The sequence below is a fragment of the Diplotaxodon limnothrissa genome, linkage group LG23 (assembly GCF_057381915.1).
Source record: "Diplotaxodon limnothrissa isolate DT_005_m linkage group LG23, D_limnothrissa_male_GT1.1, whole genome shotgun sequence".
Lineage (NCBI taxonomy): Eukaryota > Metazoa > Chordata > Actinopteri > Cichliformes > Cichlidae > Diplotaxodon > Diplotaxodon limnothrissa.
The window spans coordinates 16,269,497-16,293,798 of record NC_140617.1 but is presented as its reverse complement, the minus strand read 5'-3'; the positions used below and the strand labels follow the sequence as shown (position 1 = coordinate 16,293,798).

Below are 24,302 nucleotides of genomic sequence, written 5' to 3'. Positions count from 1 at the left end.
CATTAGTGGTACATGAGGAACCTCCACACTAGTGCACCTGCAACCCAACCAATGTGTGATCATGTCATTGTCCCAGATAATGCATTTGTCATTTTAATTTAACTGCCAGACCTCAGGGATGTGTTTGGCACTATTGATCAAGACATCTGTATGTTTGTATTTTTTACAAAAACTGGAACATATCATTGGGTTTAATGAAAACTATTACAGTTTTTTAATGAAATTTATCAGATAGATTCAAGTTTGCTCTTATAAATTATAATTCTTTCACAAACAAACAAAATTTAGTTATTGATTTCCACAAGTTTCTGGTATCACTCAGAGTTTTGGTATAATGCTATTGGGAAATAGTGCAGAAATTTTTGCTACTGTGCAGATGCTCTCCAGCTGTATATGAAATCAAATAGTTAACAGAGTACTGTGCAGTAAGAAAGTACAAACATGTGCCAAAATGCTAATATGTTTCAGCTTTTTATGAACGCAACATATATCATAAATATCAAAATCTTATGCTTTGCTTCTTTTAGTAGTTTTTCTTTCCTGGAACATGCACAATGTAATTTTAAAAAGTTGCATCAGTTACTACCTTTAAACCAGTTCCTCTCTGAACCTGCCACTCTGCACTTCCTAAATCTAGACATAACAGCTATTTCAGACACAATCACCATTAACATGAAACAAACAAGCAAAAAAAGATTTGTTGTGTTAATTGAGCTAACTGTGCATGTGCTGGCATCAAATAAACAAAATAAGCAGTTTTTAAGATTAAAAATGTAGATTTCATTAACTTAAATCTTTTCTCAATTCGTAAAGAATCTACTTCTTGACAGTTTTTCAACTAAATGATTTGATGAGTTCTGCCTGGTCTGCACACCATGGAGGCTGGTCCTGCCTCCGTGATATGTCAAGATGTCAGAGCCCTTCACTTGGTTACACACAAACACGTAAGGAAACACACACAAAGAATCATTGCCCTATAGAGCCAGTCTGTCAGTCCAGGTATCTGTTAATATCAGTGTCCAGTAATGGAAAGACTGATTTACAGAGTGTGGAAGCTGCCCAGGTATTGATTTATGGAGTTCTTGCTTTACTGAACATTCAGACGATGGAGAAAAGTGAAGAGAAAAAAGGTTGAAGTTAAAGTCCATGGGACAAAAAATGTCAGATAAAATAGGAGAATTTACCATGTGAGAAAGAAAAATTGAGAAGTGTTACATGTAATATCATTATTCAAAAAAAAAAGAAAAAAAAAAGATATTCGATAAGTTTTATAAGTTTCACTGATGAACAGACTTGAGGTTGGTATTCATAGCAGAATTCTGCTGATTTTGCATTGGCTGGAAGGATAGGAAGGCAAGCAAAGAATGTGTAAGTTAAAGTCTGTGTAGTTTCCACCATGGTGACATACAAAATACAACCTAATTTCAGACCGAGCCACTAATCAAAACTTTTTTGTTTTCTCTTAGGGGTGAAAACACATAAGCAGTATTAAGGAATAAGTCCTACTCCTAATAACTCCTCCCAGACAAGACTCAGAGTTCCTCCTGACATGGTACAATTAAGCAATTCAGACATATTGTGTTTTGTATAAAATCATTAAAATGGCCCGCATAATTCTGAGATATAAGAAATGGAAAAAAATCCTTTCAATCCTTTTTTTTTTTGGGATGTGGATGGCAGGACTGTCAGACATAAAAACTGCTGTTTTAGAAAAGCCATGACTTTTAAAACGTCTACACTACATTTAGATCTATAGGAAATATTTCAGTAAATACAGCCAAAATCTGTGGTCGAAATTACGATTGCGATTAACACATATGTGCTGTATAGAAACAGCAACCTTTCCTTGAGTGCAGATCCAAATGCGCTGACAGTCGCATTAGTGTCACCAATAACAACACATTAAAGCTGTAGAGGATGTTATAATAGAGTTGAAGTGCTAAAACTATATGCACACATGTTTCCACATGGTACGTGGAGAGAAAGGTCAAATGAGTCATCTTTATTCACCATGTTCTTGACAAGTAGTTGACTACAAGTACAGTTCATACCACAGAGCATCTACGGTAAGCTGTGGCTAAGGTTTACTGTTGAGAAAACTAACAGCAAGATGCCAAGAATATGCAAGTGTAATTGAAGCATCAGCCACCTACATAAACATGAGAATAAATATCAGGTGATTGTGCTGTAATGGAACTTGCTAGTATCCTAATACGTTACTGATGCATAAATGAGGGAACAGAAATAATAGCCAATAATTATATTACTGTATGGTTATCTGCTTTAAAAACGTAATTAGAAAATCCTTAATAAATTCAATTTTACTTATTTCTGAGCGTCTTTCTTGCTGAATCCATAACACTTTGTGCTTTTCCCGATGTGCATTTCTGTTCTTGTTTTCATACTTCCATCTGAACTCTCTTGTCTTTTTTACACTTTCACTGCCCCTTTCTTACCCTAGATGTAGTATCTTTCTGTTCCTCCATCCTCCAATGTCTTCTCATGTCATCTTTCCTCTTCTTCCCCTGTGTTCATCTTCTGTCAACCTTTGCCTATATTGTCACTTCATCTGCTATTCACTTGTCTTATCCCCTATTCTGTTCTCTAACCTCTCATCTTTCTTCCTTTCAGACCATTTTCCCCCATCTTTTCATCCATCTTCTGACCTCCCCTTTTGTCTGTACTTTTTGCCTTATTCCCTATGCTCAGTTTTTCAACCCTTGCCTCCTCCTGATAACCCCTATCTCCGTCCCCGTCCTTGTCTTCCATGTCGTTCACGGATTATTAATCATCCTCCTGATGAGGCAGGGATAGCTCAGTAGGTAGAGTGGTGGCCCCATGATCGGAAGGTCGGGGGTTCGACTCCACTGAACGGCTACCCTGAGGTACCCCTGAGCAAGGTACCGTCCCTACACACTGCTCCCCGGGCGCTGCACTGGTGGCTGCCCACTGCTTCACTGGGTGAATGGGTTAAATGCAGAGGAACTACAGTGGGGCAAAAAAGTATTTAGTCAGCCACCGATTGTGCAAGTTCCCCCACCTAAAATGATGACAGAGGTCAGTAATTTGCACCAGAGGTACACTTCAACTGTGAGAGAGAGAATGTGAAAAAAAAATCCATGAATCCACATGGTAGGATTTGTAAAGAATTTATTCGTAAATCAGGGTGGAAAATAAGTATTTGGTCAATAACAAAAATACAACTCAATACTTTGTAACATAACCTTTGTTGGCAATAACAGAGGTCAAACGTTTACTATAGGTCTTTACCTGGTTTGCACACACAGTAGCTGGTATTTTGGCCCATTCCTCCATGCAGATCTTCTCGAGAGCAGTGATGTTTTGGGGCTGTCGCCGAGCAACACGGACTTTCAACTCCCGCCACAGATTTTCTATGGGGTTGAGGTCTGGAGACTGGCTAGGCCACTCCAGGACTTTCAAATGCTTCTTACGGAGCCACTCCTTTGTTGCCCGGGCGGTGTGTTTTGGATCATTGTCATGTTGGAAGACCCAGCCTCGTTTCATCTTCAAAGTTCTCACTGATGGAAGGAGGTTTTGGCTCAAAATCTCACGATACATGGCCCCATTCATTCTGTCCTTAACACGGATCAGTCGTCCTGTCCCCTTGGCAGAAAAACAGCCCCATAGCATGATGTTTCCACCCCCATGCTTCACAGTAGGTATGGTGTTCTTGGGATGCAACTCAGTATTCTTCTTCCTCCAAACACGACGAGTTGAGTTTATACCAAAAAGTTCTACTTTGGTTTCATCTGACCACATGACATTCTCCCAATCCTCTGCTGTATCATCCATGTGCTCTCTGGCAAACTTCAGACGGGCCTGGACATGCACTGGCTTCAGCAGCGGAACACGTCTGGCACTGCGGGATTTGATTCCCTGCCGTTGTAGTGTGTTACTGATGGTGACCTTTGTTACTTTGGTCCCAGCTCTCTGCAGGTCATTCACCAGGTCCCCCCGTGTGGTTCTGGGATCTTTGCTCACCGTTCTCATGATCATTTTGACCCCACGGGATGAGATCTTGCGTGGAGCCCCAGATCGAGGGAGATTATCAGTGGTCTTGTATGTCTTCCATTTTCTGATGATTGCTCCCACAGTTGATTTTTTCACACCAAGCTGCTTGCCTATTGTAGATTCACTCTTCCCAGTCTGGTGCAGGTCTACAATACTTTTCCTGGTATCCTTCGAAAGCTCTTTGGTCTTGGCCATGGCGGCGTTTGGAGTCTGACTGTTTGAGGCTGTGGACAGGTGTCTTTTATACAGATGATGAGTTCAAACAGGTGCCATTCATACAAGTAACGAGTGGGGGACAGAAAAGCTTCTTACGGAAGACGTTACAGGTCTGTGAGAGCCAGAGATTTTCCTTGTTTGAGGTGACCAAATACTTATTTTCCACCCTAATTTACGAATAAATTCTTTACAAATCCTACCATGTGAATTCATGGATTTTTTTTTCGCATTCTGTCTCTCACAGTTGAAGTGTACCTCTGGTGCAAATTACTGACCTCTGTCATCATTTTAAGTGGGGGAACTTGCACAATCGGTGGCTGACTAAATACTTTTTTGCCCCACTGTATTTCCCTATGGGGACTAACACGCACACTTTATTTTATTACTTTATGAGTTGGAATGCTGCTGCGACACTCAAGAACAGCTGCAGAAAGCTATTGACTTTAATTTTGGTTCAAAGATACCACAAGGGATTTTTCAGTGGCTGTTGAACTTGTCCTCTCTGTTGAGGTTAGTGTATAGATTATTCACAAACTTAGTATGGATAGATCAGTTGCAAGAGAAGCAGAGAAGTGACAATATGCTTAAGTTAATGGGGTATGCAAAAAGCAACTGGCTGAGGAAATTAGATATTAGGGACCAAAGAGCATGCCTTTGTAATGAGTTATGACTGCTGGCTATGGGTGATCGGAAATTCTATTTATTTGTGAACATATTATAGTTCAACTACGGCAAAGAGATTAAAAAATACATATTTCATTTTGGAATTCTTCTTTTTTTTTTGCTGAGCAACGAAATTACATTAAAGAGACATCTTTTGATTGTATAAAAATGGCTGTAGAATTTGAAGGATTTATTTAAGTTTGTTTCTTGCTCACACTGGAACAAGAGATTTACAGTTATGTTGAAAACAAGGTTTTCAGTAGATTATGCAGTCTTGTGTAATACACCCTTACTGCTTCCAAAGAAATCAAGAGAGTAAGTGATAGTCGAGAGCATTATCATTTTCAACGAGTAACATACCAACGATTTGTCACGCCCCTAGGCATCTCATAGTTAAGCAAAAGGTACCCTTCCACATCCTTATTAAGTGGTCTGGGTTCTCCATTGACTCCAATATAAACCCGCTCGTGGCGGTAAGAGACACTTAGAGCAGAGGCTCCAGCCGTCTATTCCAACACAAACACATGAACATATCACTGATAATTCAAAAATAAAATAGCTTCATGTTGTCGCCATCACATAGTGTTTTCCAAAGTGATTTGGGATCTGAAAGTGAACAAATTAATTGATCATAATTGCAAGTGTGATGACCTTTTAAAGCACAATTTTTGGCATTAGCTCATCTAGAACATGTGGGTGTTAACTCAACACACCAAATTTACCTCATGGTCAGACCATGCAGTGACCAGAGAAACTGCAAACAATACATAAATAAATTATTAACATAAAACAAAATAAAATAAAACATAATAAAACGAGCACAAAAGCTCAGACAAGAGATTTTAGGTAGTATTTTGTGATGGTCTATATGGTAAACTGAACAGTACAGCTTGTTTGGAAGGGTCCTGAGGAGAAAATGTCTTTCTCAAACAAAAGAACATTGCAGTACAGCGTAGCTTTGCAAACCTTTTCTTCACTTGTCTGGGGCCAGGTCACAGGGGCAGCAGCCTCAGCAACTACGCCCAGATGTCCCTCTTTCCAGGTTATCTAAGGGAACACCGAGGCATTCCCAGTGAAGAGATATGAGCTCTCGTGTCCTGAACTCAGAGTATTCAGAATCTACCCCAGTTTTCTCTCAGCAGGACATGTCCAGAATATTAGACCGGGAAGACGTCCAGGAGGCATCCTAGTCAGATGCCCAAACCATCTCAGTTGGCTCCTTTTGATGTGGAAGAGTAGCAGCTCTATTCTGAATACTCTCTCGAATGCCTGAACTCCCCACCATATCTCTAAGGGAGAAGAGATGAGTTTCTGATATCAACAAGGCGGAAGCTTTCCGCCATTTGGCTACACCTAAATATTCTATCCATAAATTATACACAGGATTGGTGACAAAGAGCAATCCTGGTGGAGTCCAACACCAGCTTGAAAGAAGTCTTTCCTGTACATAGACTGCCATAGACTTGAAGAGTGTCATTCCCTGTAGTTGGAGCCCACCTTCCCCAGTCTGCCGATCCAGAGGCACCACCCCAGATCTCAACGCAACACAGCCTTTAAGAACCAGGTAAATCTCATCCACTCCAAGGGCTACGGCATCAAGGAGTTGTTTAACTACCTCAGTAATCTCGCACCAGTGATGGACAAGTCATCCCCAGACAGTGCTTCCTCTAAGAGAAACCTCTGTCTTCATGAGATTAAGGTCTTCAAAGTATTCATTTCACCGTGTGACTATGTCCTCAGATATTAAAATCAGCAGTACCCCACTATACACCTTTTAGATAAAGCGAGACTTTCCCCTCCTGAGGCACGTGATGGTTTGCCAGAATCGCTTTGAGACAGTCTGAAAGTCCATAGCCTCACCAAACTCATCCCACAACTGAGGATCAATCATTGACCTATTACCTAGGGCGGCGGTCCCCAACCCTTTTTGCGCCACGACCGGTTTATGTCGAGCAATACTTTCACGGACCGGCCTTTAAGGTGTCGCGGATAAATACAACAAAATAAAACCAGTACCGGTACCAAAAAAAGGAAGATTTATTCATAACACACGGGGAAAGACCCAGGGAAACAGAGTTAACAATAAAAACGATTAAAAAATAACGATAAAAACCGACCGAAAACCCTGAAAACCATAAATTTCACACCCGAGCCTCAACTCTTACTGCCCAGTACCAAACGACTCATGGACCACTGTAAAATCTAATATTGTGTTTAATTAAAAATATTAAGTAGGCTGAACTCAATTTTTATCAAGATGTTATTAGAACTCAATTTAAGTAAGTTACCAGTAGTTTTTATGCAAAAATGCTGATCAACTCAATTTATTTGAGTTATCTTAACTTAGAAAAACTAAGTACGCTGGAAATTTTGCTTCTCAGTGTGGAAGGATGAAAGATGTGTTTTGAAAATGCCACGTCACTACCGTCCTCCTCCCTAGCACGGATCAGTCCACATGTTCATTAGTGATGTGCGATACCACTGATTTCCTTTCCGATCCAATAACAAGTCAAATCCAGGGTGGTATTGACGATACTGATCCGATACCGATACTCTGTACAAAAACTTAATGTTTAATTGTATTTCATAATACAATATAGAATTGCATTATGTAATTGTAATAATAATATAATAATATAGTTTGATAATGAGTACAGGACATCAGACTACTTGTTCTTATTGCTTAATGATGCAGAATAATCATATAGAAATAAAAAACCTGAAGTTGTGCGCTATTTGAACACGTTGCCTGCCTGCAGCACTAAAGGACTCCGCGAGAGACGTCTGTTTCGCCCTAGCAGCACCTGTCCCTCTCCTCCTCTTCAGTTCGCCTCAACATACGCTCGTCATATTCTGTGATATGATTTACTCTGAGGTGTTTGATGGGGTTAGTGGTGTTGCCACAACACCTCACTGTTTTGCCACATGTATTGCAAACCGCATCTTGGCTGTTTGTGGAGGTAAAATACATCCACACATGACTCCGTTTAGGCTCAGGCATTGTTGCGAGTGCACACGCCAGGTGCAGTGTTGCCAACTTAGTGACTTTGTCACTATATTTAGTGAGTTTTCAGAGCCCCTCAGCAATTTTTTTTCTAAATACCGACTAGCGACAAATCTGGTGACTTTTTCTGGTGTTATTGGAGACTTATTTATGACAAGCATGTATCGCTCTTCTCAACAAGCAGCGGGTGCTGCTCTGGGCACCTCGCCCGTGCCAAAGCACTCACGGGCAGAGGATAGTCCTCCCCCAGCTGCTATCAGGGCAGGAGATGTTCCCACCTAAGCGTCCAGACTGCAAATGAATCGCGTATGAGTGAAGCCTCTGCTCCCGCACTGGCTGTAACGCAATCAGTTCTTCTTTTACTGTTATGTTGTTTTGTGGATCACAAGGTTTAAAACTACTTACACACACACACACACACACACACACACAAAGTAACTCCACCAGAGTGCCTATTTCGGGTCACTTTTGCCGGTCCAAGCGCAGATAAAGGAGTAAGGTTGGAATTGTGACATAAAAAAAGAGAAGAAGAAAGAAATTTAATTTGTAGTTCTAAATAAATTCTAAATGCATTTAGGACGTTTTTTTACTCACTTTGTCTCTTCTTTTTTTCTCTCCTACAACATGTGTTACAATGACATTAGCATGACCAATTATGCAAATTAGGCGATGACGTCGTTTAGCGACTTCTAGCGACTTTTAGTATAGCCAATAGCGATTTTCCTTGCTGAGGAGTTGGCAACACTGGCCAGGGGCTGCAACACATTTATACAGCCGTATTTCGCATCTGACTATGAAAGGCGTAACAGGAAGTAGTTTCTTCTTTAGATCCAAATGATATAGTTTCTTTCCACTGTGTTCCTGTTAATGAAAAACTACAAATTTACCCCAAAGTACTAAAATATCGATATTTTAATATGAGAATCGATTCTAGAACATAAATTACTGGTATCGGAAGAATCTATATTTCAATATCTACAGCATACACCACATTGTTAAGTCTGTGTTTTGGCGTTTTGTCTTTCGGGTGAACCAGTTTTTGTCCAAGCGTGTTGCTGGCCCAATGTGGTGTATGCTGTACAGTGCAGCGAGGAATGCCCAGACCTCTACATTGGAGAGACCAAACAGCCACTTCACAAGCACATGGCACAACACAGAAGAGCCACCTCCACAGGACAAGACTCAGCAGTCCATCTGCATCTTAAGGATAAAGGACACTCTTTCGAGGATGCCAATGTTCACATTTTAGACAGAGAGGACAGATGGTTTCAAAGAGGAGTGAAAGAAGCCATCTATGTCCACTGTGAGCAACCATCTTTGAACAGAGGCGGTGGTTTACGACACCAACTCTCTGCCATCTATAATCCAGTTTTGAGATCCCTTCCCAGACGCCTTAACACCCACTCACATCCTGGGCCATCTGATCTCAGGAATTCGCATGATAAGGTGGGGCCATGTTTCACAATGAACTCACCCGAAACTCTGGCTGATTGGGACCCACACCCAGTTTCAAACCTTGGGTCAGGCGATTAGAGGATCATCAGCGGGTCCTTTTGTCCCTCTGTGGGGGGTTACTCCCACTAGATTTATATCTGGGACTCTCCACCATTTGACCTTAGAACTGAAGAAGCTTCTCGGATGAGAGGTGAAACGTCTTCAAGTAACTTAAAGAAGTCCAGACGCTTTTCTTTGCTCCTTTGACCATATTAGGGGATGTGCATCTCTGTAATGAGAAGGGGTGTGGTCTAATGACATCAACACCCTATATCAGGTGTGCATAATTATTAGGCAACGTCCTTTCCTTTGGCAAAATGGGTCAAAAGAAGGACTTGACAGGCTCAGAAAAGTCAAAAATAGTGAGATATCTTGCAGAGGGATGCAGCAGTCTCAAAATTGCAAAGCTTCTGAAGCGTGATCATCGAACAATCAAGCATTTCATTCAAAATAGTCAACAGGGTCGCAAGAAGCATGTTGAAAAACCAAGGCGCAAAATAACTGCCAATGAACTGAGAAAAGTCAAGCGTGTAGCTGCCAAGATGCCACTTGCCACCAGTTTGGCCATATTTCAGACCTGCAACATCAATGGAGTGCCCAAAAGCACAAGGTGTGCAATACTCAGAGACATGGCCAAGGTAAGAAAGGCTGAAAGACGACCACCACTGAACAAGACACACAAGCTGAAACGTCAAGACTGGGCCAAGAAATATCTCAAGACTGTTTTTTCTAAGGTTTTATGGACTGATGAAATGAGAGTGAGTCTTGATGGGCCAGATGGATGGGCCCGTGGCTGGATTGGTAAAGGGCAGAGAGCTCCAGTCCGACTCAGACGCCAGCAACGTGGAGGTGGAGTACTGGTTTAGGCTGGTATCATCAAAGATGAGCTTGTGGGGCCTTTTCGGGTTGAGGATGGAGTCAAGCTCAACTCCCAGTCCTACTGCCAGTTTCTGGAAGACACCTTCTTCAAGCAGTGGTACAGGAAGAAGTCTGCATCCTTCAAGAAAAACATGATTTTCATGCAGGACAATGCTTCATCACACGCGTCCAAGTACTCCACAGCGTGGCTGGCAAGAAAGGGTATAAAAGAAGAAAAACTAATGACATGGCCACCTTGTTCACCTGATCTGAACCCCATTGAGAACCTGTGGTCCATCATCAAATGTGAGATTTACAAGGAGGGAAAACAGTACACCTCTCTGAACAGTGTCTGGGAGGCTGTGGTTGCTGCTGCACGCAATGTTGATGGTGAACAGATCAAAACACTGACAGAATCCATGGATGGCAGGCTTTTGAGTGTCCTTGCAAAGAAAGGTGGCTATATTGGTCGCTGATTTGTTTTTGTTTTGTTTTTGAATGTCAGAAATGTATATTTGTGAATGTGGAGATGTTATATTGGTTTCACTGGTAAAAATAAATCATTGAAATGGGTATATATTTGTTTTTTGTTAAGTTGCCTAATAATTATGCACAGTAATAGTCACCTGCACACACAGATATCCCCCTAAAATAGCTAAAACTAAAAACAAACTAAGAACTACTTCCAAAAACATTCAGCTTTGATATTAATGAGTTTTTTGGGTTCATTGAGAACATGCTTGTTGTTCAATAATAAAATTATTTCTCAAAAATACAACTTGCCTAATAATTCTGCACTCCCTATATATTTGAACCTGGTGTTTGTTAAAGGCGAAGTGTGATTCACAGAAAAGTCCAATAACAGAATACCACTAGAGTTCAGATTAGGTCGGCCGGTCCACCCAGTCACGGTCCTCTGGGTCTCACTCTTGCTGTCCACATGAGTGTTGAAGTCTCCGATTATGATGACTGAGTCACCCGATGGAGCTCCCTTGAGCCACCCACTCAGTGACTGAATTGAGTGAATTTCTAACCGCTGCCTTTTGCCAAGGGCAACTCCAGACTAGAACCGAGTTTGGCCAGGAGAATGGTTCTTGAGCCAAAGCCATGCACTGGGGATATGTAGCTAGTATCTCTCAAACATACGTACTAACTCAACTTCCTTCCCTGCAATCTCCTCTGCTTCACCGAGACATGGCTGAAACCAGCGGCGCCGGACCACGCCATCCAGCCGGCCGAGTTCTTCTCGGTTCACCGCATGGACAGGACACGGGACTCGGGGAAGTCAAGGGGAGGCGGCGTGTGTTTAATGGTGAACAACAACTGGTGCAACAGTGCGAACGTTGTTCCTCTCACACGCTCCTGCACACCAAATCTGGAACTACTGTCCATCATGTGTCGTCCTTTTTATCTACCTCGGGAATTTACATCGGTCATTGTAAGTGCCGTTTATATTCCACCACAAGCGGACACGGTCACCGCCTTATGCGAGCTGCATGAGGCACTCACACAGCACCAGACACAACACCGGGACGCTGCGCTTATTGTGACGGGGGACTTTAATAGCGCCAACCTCAAACGCGCAGCGCCGAACTTTTATCAACACATCACCTGCCCCACCAGGGGTGAAAGGACACTGGACCACTGCTACACTACGGTCAAGGACGGCTACAAGGCACAATCCCGCCCCCCGTTTGGCAAATCTGATCACGCCGCCATCTTCCTTCATCGGGAAACTAGCGGATGATACCGTGGAGACAAAGACTATCACAACGTTTCCCAACCAGAAGCCGTGGGTGGATAAAACCATCCGCGACGCTCTGAGATCCCGCACCGCTGCCTACAACACGGGACTCATGACGGGGGACATGGACCCGTACAAAGCCGCGTCATATAACGTGCGGAGGGCGGTGAAAGAGGCGAAGCAGCGCTACGGGAGGAAACTAGAGTCACAACTCCAACAGAGTGACTCTAGGAGCCTGTGGCAGGGACTAAGGACAATAACGGACTATAAAGCACCAACAACCGGTATGACGAACACGGCCGTGACTCTGGCAGACGAGCTGAACACTTTCTATGCTCGCTTCGAGGCTGCAGCTAAGGTCTCCAACAATGCTAGTGTTAGCAGCGCTAACGGCTGCAGACAGGAAGATACTGCCAGCACCGGAAACGTGCTCGTCATCTCCGAGCATGAAGTAAGGAGAGCCTTCAAGAGAGTGAACACCAGGAAAGCAGCAGGACCAGACGGCATCCCAGGTCGTATCCTAAGAGACTGCGCATACCAGCTAGCTCCTGTGTTCACTGAGATATTCAACATCTCTTTATCTCAGTCGGTGATCCCCACATGCTTCAAAGAGTCCATCATTGTTCCTGTCCCGAAGAAACCCCACCCTGCTTCTCTCAATGACTATCGCCCTGTAGCCCTCACCTCAGTAGTGATGAAGTGCTTTGAACGCCTGGTCAGAGACTTCATCATTTCTTCACTACCAGACACACTGGACCCACTACAGTTCGCTTACCGTCCAAATCGTTCCACAGACGATGCCATCTCTCATCTCCTCCACACATCACTCACTCACTTGGACACTAGAAGGGGGAATTATGTTAAAATGCTCTTCATAGACTACAGCTCTGCATTTAACACCATAATTCCCTCCACACTCACCACCAAGCTGGAGCATCTGGGACTCAGCTCATCTATGTGTCAGTGGATCTCCAACTTCCTAACTGGCAGACCACAGGCAGTAAGGATGGGCGGACATGTCTCAGCCTCCACCACTCTCAGCACTGGAGCCCCCCAGGGGTGTGTTCTGAGCCCCCTGCTGTACTCTTTGTACACATATGACTGTGTGGCCACTACCAGCTCCACCACCATCATCAAGTTTGCTGACGACACCGTCGTGGTGGGCCTGATCTCTGATAACAACGAGACGGCCTACCTGAAGGAGATTAGGAATCTGGAGAACTGGTGCCAGAGGAACAACCTCCTTCTAAACGTCAGTAAGACAAAGGAGCTGATAGTGGACTTCAGCACTAAGCAGGAGAGGAACTACCAGACCCCCGTCATCAACGAGTGCCCAGTGGAGAGAGTGGACAGCTTCAAATACCTCGGAGTTCACATCACGCAGGACCTGTCATGGTCCTGTCACATCAACACCGTGGTGAAAAAGGCCCGACAGCGTCTCTACCACCTCAGACGCTTGAGAGACTTCCAACTGCCCTCCAAGGTGCTCAGGAACTTTTACTCTTGCACCATAGAGAGCATCCTGGCGGGAAACATCTTAACCTGGTTCGGGAACAGCACCATGCAGGACAGACGAGCTCTACAGAGGGTTGTGCGGTCAGCTGAGCGCACCATCCGCTCCGAGCTCCCTGACCTGCACTCAATCTACAGCAGGCGGTGCTGGACCAAGGCCAGGAAGATCGTGAAGGACCTCAGCCATCCCAACAACAGACTGTTCTCTCTGTTGAGGTCAGGAAAGCGATTCCGCTCCCTGAAGACCAACACAGAGAGACTGAGGAGGAGCTTCTTCCTGCAGGCGATACGGTCTCTCAATCACACCACCACACAGTACTGACCCACACATACAGTTCTTACACACACACTGGACATTCTGGACATTGTTTTTGCACAACACTGGTCACTATATTCTTCATTTCCGGTTAATACTTGTACAGCTGCTGTTATTGTGTATATATTTATTTATATTTAGATTTCTTCATACATTCTTATATAGTTCTATATTGTGTATTGTGTATTTTGTTGTACAGTTATTTTATTTTCAACTTTAATTTATATATTTTATCTTATTCTTCCCAGTTAAATTTACCCTTCATTCTAATTTGTGTTGTACAGTTATTTCATTTTTAACCTTAATTTATATTTTATTCCTTCCTAGTTAAATTTACCCTTTTTAATTTTTCATATTTATTTCCTATCTTATTCATAGCCTTTTCCTTTTTTGTTTTCTTTAGGTCACGAGCAGTTGTCCAAGCATTTCACTGCATATCGTACTGTGTATGACTGTGTACGTGACAAATAAAATTTGAATTTGAATTTTGAATTTGAATTTGAAATCCCGCAGTGCCAGACGTGTTCCGCTGCTGAAGCCAGTGCATGTCCAGGCCCGTCTGAAGTTTGCCAGAGAGCACATGGATGATACAGCAGAGGATTGGGAGAATGTCATGTGGTCAGATGAAACCAAAGTAGAACTTTTTGGTATAAACTCAACTCGTCGTGTTTGGAGGAAGAAGAATACTGAGTTGCATCCCAAGAACACCATACCTACTGTGAAGCATGGGGGTGGAAACATCATGCTATGGGGCTGTTTTTCTGCCAAGGGGACAGGACGACTGATCCGTGTTAAGGACAGAATGAATGGGGCCATGTATCGTGAGATTTTGAGCCAAAACCTCCTTCCATCAGTGAGAACTTTGAAGATGAAACGAGGCTGGGTCTTCCAACATGACAATGATCCAAAACACACCGCCCGGGCAACAAAGGAGTGGCTCCGTAAGAAGCATTTGAAAGTCCTGGAGTGGCCTAGCCAGTCTCCAGACCTTAACCCCATAGAAAATCTGTGGCGGGAGTTGAAAGTCCGTGTTGCTCGGCGACAGCCCAAAACATCACTGCTCTCGAGAAGATCTGCATGGAGGAATGGGCCAAAATACCAGCTACTGTGTGTGCAAACCTGGTAAAGACCTATAGTAAACGTTTGACCTCTGTTATTGCCAACAAAGGTTATGTTACAAAGTATTGAGTTGTATTTTTGTTATTGACCAAATACTTATTTTCCACCCTAATTTACGAATAAATTCTTTACAAGTTCTACCATGTGGATTCATGGATTATTTTTTTTTTGACATTCTGTCTCTCACAGTTGAAGTGTACCTCTGGTGCAAATTACTGACCTCTGTCATCATTTTAAGTGGGGGAACTTGCACAATCGGTGGCTGACTAAATACTTTTTTGCCCCACTGTATGTACTGCATTGCAAAAAGTCCTGCCATTTTATGATATGATATACAGAAGATATACAACAGATACATTAAAATTAAAACTGAATTTATGACAGTAAGGAAGCCACAAAAGTGTTTAAACTGTTGTTTGCTGAATTGATTATATTGTTTTTGTTTTAGTTACAGTAGTAATAAGGAGGCATTGAATATATGCTTTGCTTCTCATTTGAACACATTAACTTAGAGATATGTTACAAGCAATTTTTAAATGACACTAAGTATGTATATAAAACACCTACAAATAAAGTGAACATCCATCCAATCATTTTCTTCTTATCTGAGTTGCTTTGGCAGCAGCAGGATATTCCAGATGTTGTTTTCCCCAGCAACATTTTCCAGTTCTTCTTGGGGGATCTTGAGATTTTCCCAGGCCGGATAAGATATAATCTCTCCTGTGTGCTCATGGGCTACCCTGGGCTTCTTTTTGACTGAGCATGCCAGTAAGACCTCCAACAGAAGATATATAGGAGGCATCTCGAGATGCCTGAAACATCTCCGCTGACTCTCTCATGCAAATGAGCAGAGGCTCTAATCTAAGCTCATTACCAGTGTGTGAATGTGAGAGTGAATGAATAGTGGTATTGTAAAGCACTTTGGGTGCCTTGAAAAGCGCTATATAAATCCAATCCATTATTATTATTATTATTATTATTATTACCAGACAACTTAGGCTGAGGTTAGAAACCATGTAGAGGAATTCCATTTCAGTTGCATGTATCCACAGTCTAATTCTTTTACTCATTTCTCAGAGCTCATGGCCATAAATGAGTGAGTTTTTGGAATTTTTAACTTCTCTTAAGGGAAAGTGATGACTGGATTTTTACAATAGCGGTTACTCGAGGTGGATGGTAGCACTTCTGCTATTGTTTTTTAAGCCTTTGTTACTGTTGCAATCAGTCATAATATTCGTCTACACCTAGTACATGTTGTCTACCCCAAGTATATATATTTAAGGCTCGGGGGAATGATGTTGCTTGGCTATTTATTCAAACTGCATGGACCTTAAGTAAGTGAATTTTATTTTATTTTCTTAATGATGGCAAAAAAAAGTGATGACAATTGTTCATATTGGCTGAATATTTAAAAATCATTTCTGTTCGAAGTAACTTAAAGGGCTGAAGGAGAAAAGGACAAAAGAAGAGCACAATAACAGTGAAGATAACATTGGAATGAAGATAAAAGGTGCCCAGTAACATGGACACAACTCTTCCCTGGATAGATGAAACCTGTGAAGGACAAACAGTGTTTCTGGTAGTGACAGGAGAGCAGTCAGGATAATCAGACAAGCCTGCCCATAATGATAACTGAATGATGAATTAAGCAGGATATGGCACAGGCAAATAATGTGTTCTTCATCATGTGGCAGACTTCAGTGTGTTGTTTTTTGTTGATTTTTTTGAATTTGTGTCACTTTTTTGATGAATAGTATCCTGTGAAGTAAGATAAATCAATTATATTTCTGTATTTCCATAATAGTGACGTGTGTTCTTATCAGTAAACAAAAACACGGAAATTTAAACTGTGACCAACTGATGGTAATCATTTTGTTTCAAGTGTGTAATCAACCAAATAATTTCTACATATGTTAACAACAAACTGCCTCATTAAACCTCATTAACTGTACTGACTGTACAGTCGATGTTATACCAATAATCCATCTTTTATTATTTTTTTTGTCTATTACATTGAAGTCAGGAAATGGAAAGAAAACTTGAAACCAATGTTTAGTTTTCATTTGTTTTTGTTTTTTTATTACAGATCACGAATCCTTTGGAACAAGGTTCCAAGGAGACAAAACATTTCTTTGAGCATTCAATTTGTTGAAAACAACTGAAACTGGCTGTTTTACAGCTGATCAACAGTTTCGGACCACAGTCCTTTAAAAGGCCAAATCTTTGCAAACATGTGGATTCATTATTATTTTCCGTCAGGTAGTTACAATGTCATAATTTTCTGATGGTAAAGGCAAAAAAACGTCCCCTTTTTGAACGTGGTCGGGTTGGGTCTCTCACAGCGCACAATCGCTGCTGAGGTCGGATGGAGTAAGACAGTCATTTGGAATTTCTTCAATGATCCTGAGGGTTATGGAACAAAAAAGTCAAGTGGAAGACCCCAAAAGATTTCACCAACATGGGACATTTTTTTCTCTGATGAGAAAAAAAAATTAACCTTAATGGTTCTGATGGTTTCCAACGTTACTGGCATGACAATCCCACAGATCCCACCTGAGATGTTTTCTACGTGGCACAGTGGAGGGGACCTCTTCCAGGAGAATAACATCACTCTTATGGAACATCCTGCATGTTCTGTTCCCCTGATCTAAAACCAATTGATAACCTTCGGGGATGGATGGCAAGGGAAGTTTACAAAAATGGACAACAGTTCCAGACAATAGATGCCCTTTGTGTGGCCGTCTTCACCACTTGGAGAAATGTTCCCACTCACCTCGTGGAAACGCTTGCATCAAATATGCCCAACGAATTTGATCAACAGTGATCAACAATAACGCTGGAGCTACTCATTACTGAGTTCATGTTTGGAACTTTGATTTCTTTTTTTTTGGCGGGGGGTTACAGGTTTTTTTTGGAGGTGTGGTCTTAAACTTTTAATCAGCTGTAAAACAGCCTGTTTTAGTTTAAGTGTTGTTTTTCAATAAATTGCATCCTCAAAAAAATGTTTTGTCTCAGTCCCATTTCTTGTTGTTGCATGTTGAAGCTCTGATTTTTTTTTTTTTTACCTGATTTTGGTTTTTTGGGTTGTTTGTTTTTTTTGCCATTTTTCAAGTTGTCTTAAACTTTTGATTAGCACTGTATTCTTAAAAAATATTTATTTTTCCTTTGTCGTTGATTGCATACTGTGTTTTGCTACTTTGTGATTGCCTTCCTCATTCTCATTAGTTCATCTCATTTCAGTTCATTTAATGTGCAGTTAATTCTCTCTCTATTAATTTCTGTGTTCTTTTTCATCTGTCAGTTTACTGTCCATTTGTTATACAAGTTCTGTACTGACCTTTATAAATCCTGAATGTTTTCCAGGGTTAGCATAGTAAATAGGACAAACTCCAAATGAGAACTTTGAGTATTTCCATGTTTTGTTTTGTTTTTTATAAAGTCTCTGTAATGATAGAGTTACTTTGAATTACACAAGTAACAAGTTTTGTCTGTTTTTGTTGTAGCCTCTCAAGTTTCTGACTATGTTTTCTTTTTTTTATCTCTCTAGTTGGGTTGTCAAAGGAAGCACGAGGAAGTCTGACATCTTTGTTGGTTCAGCCCATCTCTGCCCTCCTCGCCAAGACATTGCTGTCATCGCCATCCACGGGCCAGGAAGGCTCTTGTATTCCTCTAGCAATGCCTCCCAATACAGGTAAGCACACAGACTACAGGAAACCAGAGTTGCTAATAATGTCTCATTCAACAGAAAGTGTTTTCAAAAGTATGAGGGTTTTTTTTTTTTAATTGATAAAAACAAACCAGCTTCAATCACAAGCGAAAAGTTACAGCATGCATGAATGGGGCAGTGTATGGAGCACATGAGTGACACAGCTTTAGGACATGTTTGGATTAAACCAGGCATTATGATCAATGAAGCATTGTGCTTAAAAGCATAGGATATAGATTTATCAGTTCATCTAGGTTCTATTAGTCTCCCTTATCCTTAGGGTGCCTATTGTGGCTCGCCTTGTAATCGGAAGGTTGCCGGTTCGAGCCCCGGCTTGAACAGTCTCGGTCGTTGTGTCCTTGGGCAAGACACTTCACCCGTTGCCTACTGGTGGTGGGCAGAGGGCCCGGTGGCGCCAGTGTCCGGCAGCCTCGCCTCTGTCAGTGCGCCCCAGGGTGGCTGTGGCTACAATGTAGCTTACCATCACCAGTGTGTGAATGTGTGTGTGAATGGGTGGATGACTGGATATGTAAAGCGCTTTGGGGTCCTTAGGGACTAGTGAAGCGCTATATACAGGCCATTTACCATTTCATTTACCATTGTGAGTTTAGGGTCTGTGTCTAGAGCTTGCATTTTTGTACTGGATCTGTCTGTCTTCCATCCAAAACCACTCTGTTAGGACAACTTTCTTAACCACTGCATATGTATATATAGCACTCATAGTTGAAAATAGTCTAGTTAGACTCACTGAGTGAAAAAGTTACACATATAACTTTTCTAAATTGGACCTCTGTGATCCTGTGGAAGCTTCCAACCCTACTGCTGTTGAGCTCTCATTACATTACTTATAGATTTTAAATAGAAAACATTATAAATGTTATTTAAGGTAGAGCAGCTTGATGCATGAATGTAAAAAGGCAGAAAGGAGTATAAGAGGTAAGAGACATATAAGGAGGATTATGTGACAGTCATGGTGGAGATTAAAGAAGGGACTGATTCATTACTATAGCTTATTGTTACTGGTTCTTTTTAGCTACTAGTATATTACCCAAAGTTTATGGTGACATACAGTTTTAGTTTAATCATTATAGGAGCATGTTTTGTGCTGATGCTTAAACATAGGTTGAGAAAAACTATGATGAGCTATTTATGCTAATTAGCAGTAACAAAATGTTGTATTTGCTAGTTCAATTCAATTCAATTTTAATTATACAGCGCCAAATCACAACAACAGTTGCCTCAAGGCGCTATATATTATAAGGTAGACCCTACAATAATACATGCAAATCCAACAATGATATGACCCCCTATGAGTAAGCACTTTGCAGTGTAAATGTCTGAGAGCAACATAAAAGCTAGTTTTGTAAAAGTAATGGCAAAAGATGTGTAAAACGTTAACTGAGAATCCATCACATTAAAGAAGAGACAAAAGAGATAAAGGTCAGAATGACACCCCTAGTGTTGACCTGTCAGTAGGCAAATACATAGAGAAAGTCAATAATTTCCTTTGTGGAGCGGCTGCAATAAAAAGGGAAAAAACCCTCTTTTAATATAAAATCATCCTGGGCTGAACTGGATTCACGTTTGATGGCCATCTGCCTCAACTGATTGAAGTTAGGGAAGAGCAGAGACAGAGGAAAGCTGAGCACTTAGAAGCAATAAAAAAATATGTCAAATATCAACCAGTGATTCTATTTACTATAGCAGGTAGGGCTGCTTGATTATGGCAAAAATGATAATCACGATTATTTTCACTAAAATTGAGATCTCGATTATTTGACGATATTTATTTAACCCTTTAAGACCTACCATAGAACCAAGTCCGCCAGAGCTTATATTATTTTTTTTACATGTTGTAGTGCCATTTGTGGGAGCATTTCAAGTTGCTATACATCAATACAACTGTTATAGCCCATATTTTAATAATATGTATGCATTAAGTCCATAGTAACTACATTAATTGCAAAAAAGTGCAATAAATTACAAAAAAAAACTGAAAATCGTTTTTGTTTTTTTTACATATATTTCTACTTGGAGAAATTTAAGAGGTTTATCCCTCAAAACTTTAAATACAAAAAAGTTGCAAAAAATAGTTTACAACAACAGGAAATTTATTTTGAGTGTCTTCATAGTTTTATTTTGGAGATACAGCAATTTTTATATACTGCAGGAAAAACAAAAAAACAATCCTATGATGCAAATTTGCAAAGAAAACAGCATGTGCATCAAAATAAACTATTTCCAGCAGTGCAATAGGAGTTCTAAGCATCCCAGAAACTATTCAGAAAAGTCAAACAAGGCCTACAAGTAAAAAACTACATTTTTAGCGAAAATGAAGTCACTTCCTGTTTCGGGCAGGAAATGGCGACATGCGATAGTTCTCGCTGACGGCTGTTTCAATGTGGGAAGTGTTACGAAAAGCTGATCGGATCGGCAAAGCCTGTTTCTGGAATATTATGTTTTTGTCCCTGCAAGCGCTTTTTATGCAATTTTTGCAAAGCTTTATGTGGAAGGAAACCATGACTGAGGACAAGCTGATGGCATTAGATGTAAGTTTCATATGCAAAAAACACTATTGCGCTAGCTTACATGGTTCAGGTTCTACAGCAGGGGTGTCAAACTCAAATACACAGTGGGCCAAAATTCAAAACTGGAACAAAGTCGCGGGCCAACGTTAATATTTATTGAAAAAAATCTTCCTCCAGATATAACAAGGAACCTTTTCTTACAGACTCAAATAAGTTTTGCTGAAAAACTGAATATGGAATAAGCAACGCTTAATACTGAACGATATAGAACTTATATAAACATATATAACTTAATATTGCACACATGCAAAATTGAAATTCCAATTAAATAACATATCACTGGAATGCATTTCTTAAATAAAAATTGTATTTGCAGCCTTCTGATTTAAATTTTAGCAGTAAACTTTTTCCCCAGGCTAATAATAAATGTAAAAATAAAATAACAATAATAAACCACTTAACTAATAAAAATATCATTAAACGTGAAACCATTCAAGCCCATGTCTGGGAGTAGCAAGACAAATTGCACAAAGAAAATGGTAATTATAGCTCAGTTTGCTACACACTGATCTACTCTGATGCGTCCAAGCCAGATACCTGGCATCTCTTCTTGGATGCTAGTTCCTCAATGTCTGGGCTCAGGCTCTGAGCTGAGGAAATCCTCAGGATCGAGTGAAGGTGTTCATCGGTCAGACGTCTCCTGTGAGATGTTTTGGCCATCTTCATTGAGGAGAATAGTTGCTCACATAGGTAAGTGCTGCCGAACATGGAGAGCATCTGAGCAGCGTGGGTGCGGAGCCCAGGCATTGTGTCAGGGATGAAATGTGGAAATTGTGAAGCGCCCACAGCATCATACTTTGATTTCAGCGTGTCACTACACTGGAGTTCAATCAGCTCCATTTGGAGGTTTGTTGGTGCTTTTGCCACGTCAACTGCAAAAGGATTACTGAGCAGTTCAAATCGACATTTCTGGGCGTCAAAGTCGGCAAACCGCCGGGTAAACTCAGTACTGAGTACACAGAGTTTTTCAGCAAACTGTACGCATGGGAACACAGCAGTAGAGATTTGCATGTTCATCGTTTGGCAGCAGGGAAAATGGCCCAGGTTTCCTTGTAGCATCTGATTCTGCCACAGGCACAATTTCGTTTTAAAAGCCCTCACTGCAGCGTACATATCTGTGATGATACGCCCCCGTCCCTGAAGCTGCAGGTTCAGCGCATCGAGATGGCTCGTGATATCACACATAAAGGCCAGCTCACACAGAAACTCTTGCTCCCTGAGCTCAGCTGTGTCTTGCCCTTTGCTTTCCAGAAACTGAAATATTTCCTCGCGTAGCTCGAAACATCTGTTCAGTACTTTCCCTCGGCTTAACCACCTCACCTCCGTGTGATACGGCACGTCTCCGTATTCCGAACCACACTCCTCAAGAAAAGATTTGAATTGGCGGTGATTCAGACCTTTGGCTCTTATAAAGTTAACTACTCGTGTTACTGCGGTCATAACATGTTCCATCTTTAGGGCTTTACCACAAAGTGATTCTTGATGTATGATGCAGTGATAAACAGTCAGCTCACCTGCACAGTTCTCCGCTCGCATCTTCTCCCGTACCCTGCCCACCAGTCCGCTCCTTTGACCACACATCGCTGGTGCACCATCTGTCGTTAACCCCACAAGTTTTTCCCATGGCAACTTCATTTCAGTTAGACATTTGGAAACCTCTTCAAATATTTCCTTCCCTGTGGTTGTTCCATGCATTGATTTTAATCCTAAAAGTTCTTCCGTAACACAGAGAGTTGAGTCCACACCACGGATGAAGACTGAAAGCTGGGCAGTATCAGAGGCGTCGCTGCTCTCATCCACAGCGAGGGAGAATGCAACGAAACTGTTTCCCTTCTCCATCAGCTGGTTATTTAGATTGTTGGCAAGTTCACGTGTGCGATCAGCTACTGTGTTTCTGCTCAGGCTAACATTTGAAAATGCTTGCTTTTTCTCTGGGCACACAACGTCGCAAACTTTCATCATACAACTTTTCACAAACTCTCCCTCACTGAAGGGCCGGGCTGATTTTGCGATCTCTGCTGCCACAACAAAACTAGCCTTTACAGCAGCCTCACTTTGTGATATGGCTTTTTTGAACATAGTCTGTTGTGAAACAAAACTTCTTTTCATCTCTTCTGCTTTCCGGCGCCTTTGAGTCATGTCCAGGTCCTTGTACTTCTCTTGGTGTTTCGTTTCATAGTGTCGTCTAATGTTGTACTCCTTGGTTAAAGCCACATGAGCTCCACATACAAGACAAACAGGTCTGTCTTTTACATAGGTAAACAGATATTCTGTCTCCCACCTGTCCAGGAAGCTCCTGTTTTCGTTCTTTCTTTTCGCCATTTTGGGAGAGGTAGCGCGGCAGTATTCGCGCGGTTGCTATGACTACAGTCAACAGAGGAGAGGGCGTTAATGGGTCCTGTCCTGACTGACGCGCCAAAACGCCAACAGAGCATCCTGGGAGTTGTAGTATTAGCAGTACATGCGCTGCTTAAGACCGGCGGGCCAGCTCTAATAGTAATTTGGTATGGCCTCGCGGGCCAAATGTAATTAGGCTGCGGGCCAAATTTGGCCCGCGGGCCAGAGTTTGACACCTATGTTCTACAGGGACTCAAAAATAGTTACACAAAACAGAGTGTGCTGCTCTGACCGGCTTTAAAGGGTTAACAATAACAATGTATTGAATAATGACTTTAAAAAAAATAATATAAAATAGTGTGCAAATACTGATAACAGTGCAAATGTTTGCAATATAAAAAATAAATGAAAAATGTAAACATCTATGTTTAGTGATGTAGCAAAGTTTACACACTGTGTCTACTTGATCCACGTCTGACTCCGCGAACCCATAATGTTTCCACACCACTGAAGTTTTTTTTACCTCTCTTTTCAACCAACGGCAGTCACTCTCCTCTCCAAATAACTTCTGCTTAGCTTTCCGAGCTTCCCTCGGGTCCTCTTAATTGTTGTGACGCATGTTCGAAATGCAGAGCGGAGCAGCGCGAGAGTAAAGCATGAGGGAGGTGCTCATAATCGGCACAGTCATTTTTAATGATTGTTGAAAGCCCAGA

General features: G+C 41.6%; 1 protein-coding gene and 1 pseudogene across 1 annotated transcript in view; one reads left to right on the top strand and one right to left on the bottom strand.

Annotated features, from left to right (window-relative positions):
• The window catches only part of naaladl2 (N-acetylated alpha-linked acidic dipeptidase like 2), a 341,534-nt gene that overhangs the window by 127,299 nt on the left and 189,933 nt on the right, over nucleotides 1–24,302 (top strand). Inside the window, exon 7 of the mRNA XM_085348789.1 lies at nucleotides 18,506–18,649. Within this exon, the coding sequence (XP_085204915.1) occupies nucleotides 18,506–18,649 (144 nt within the window). The remainder of the gene's footprint in view (nucleotides 1–18,505; nucleotides 18,650–24,302) is intronic.
• LOC146607765 (general transcription factor II-I repeat domain-containing protein 2 pseudogene) lies at nucleotides 21,763–23,669 on the bottom strand (annotated as a pseudogene).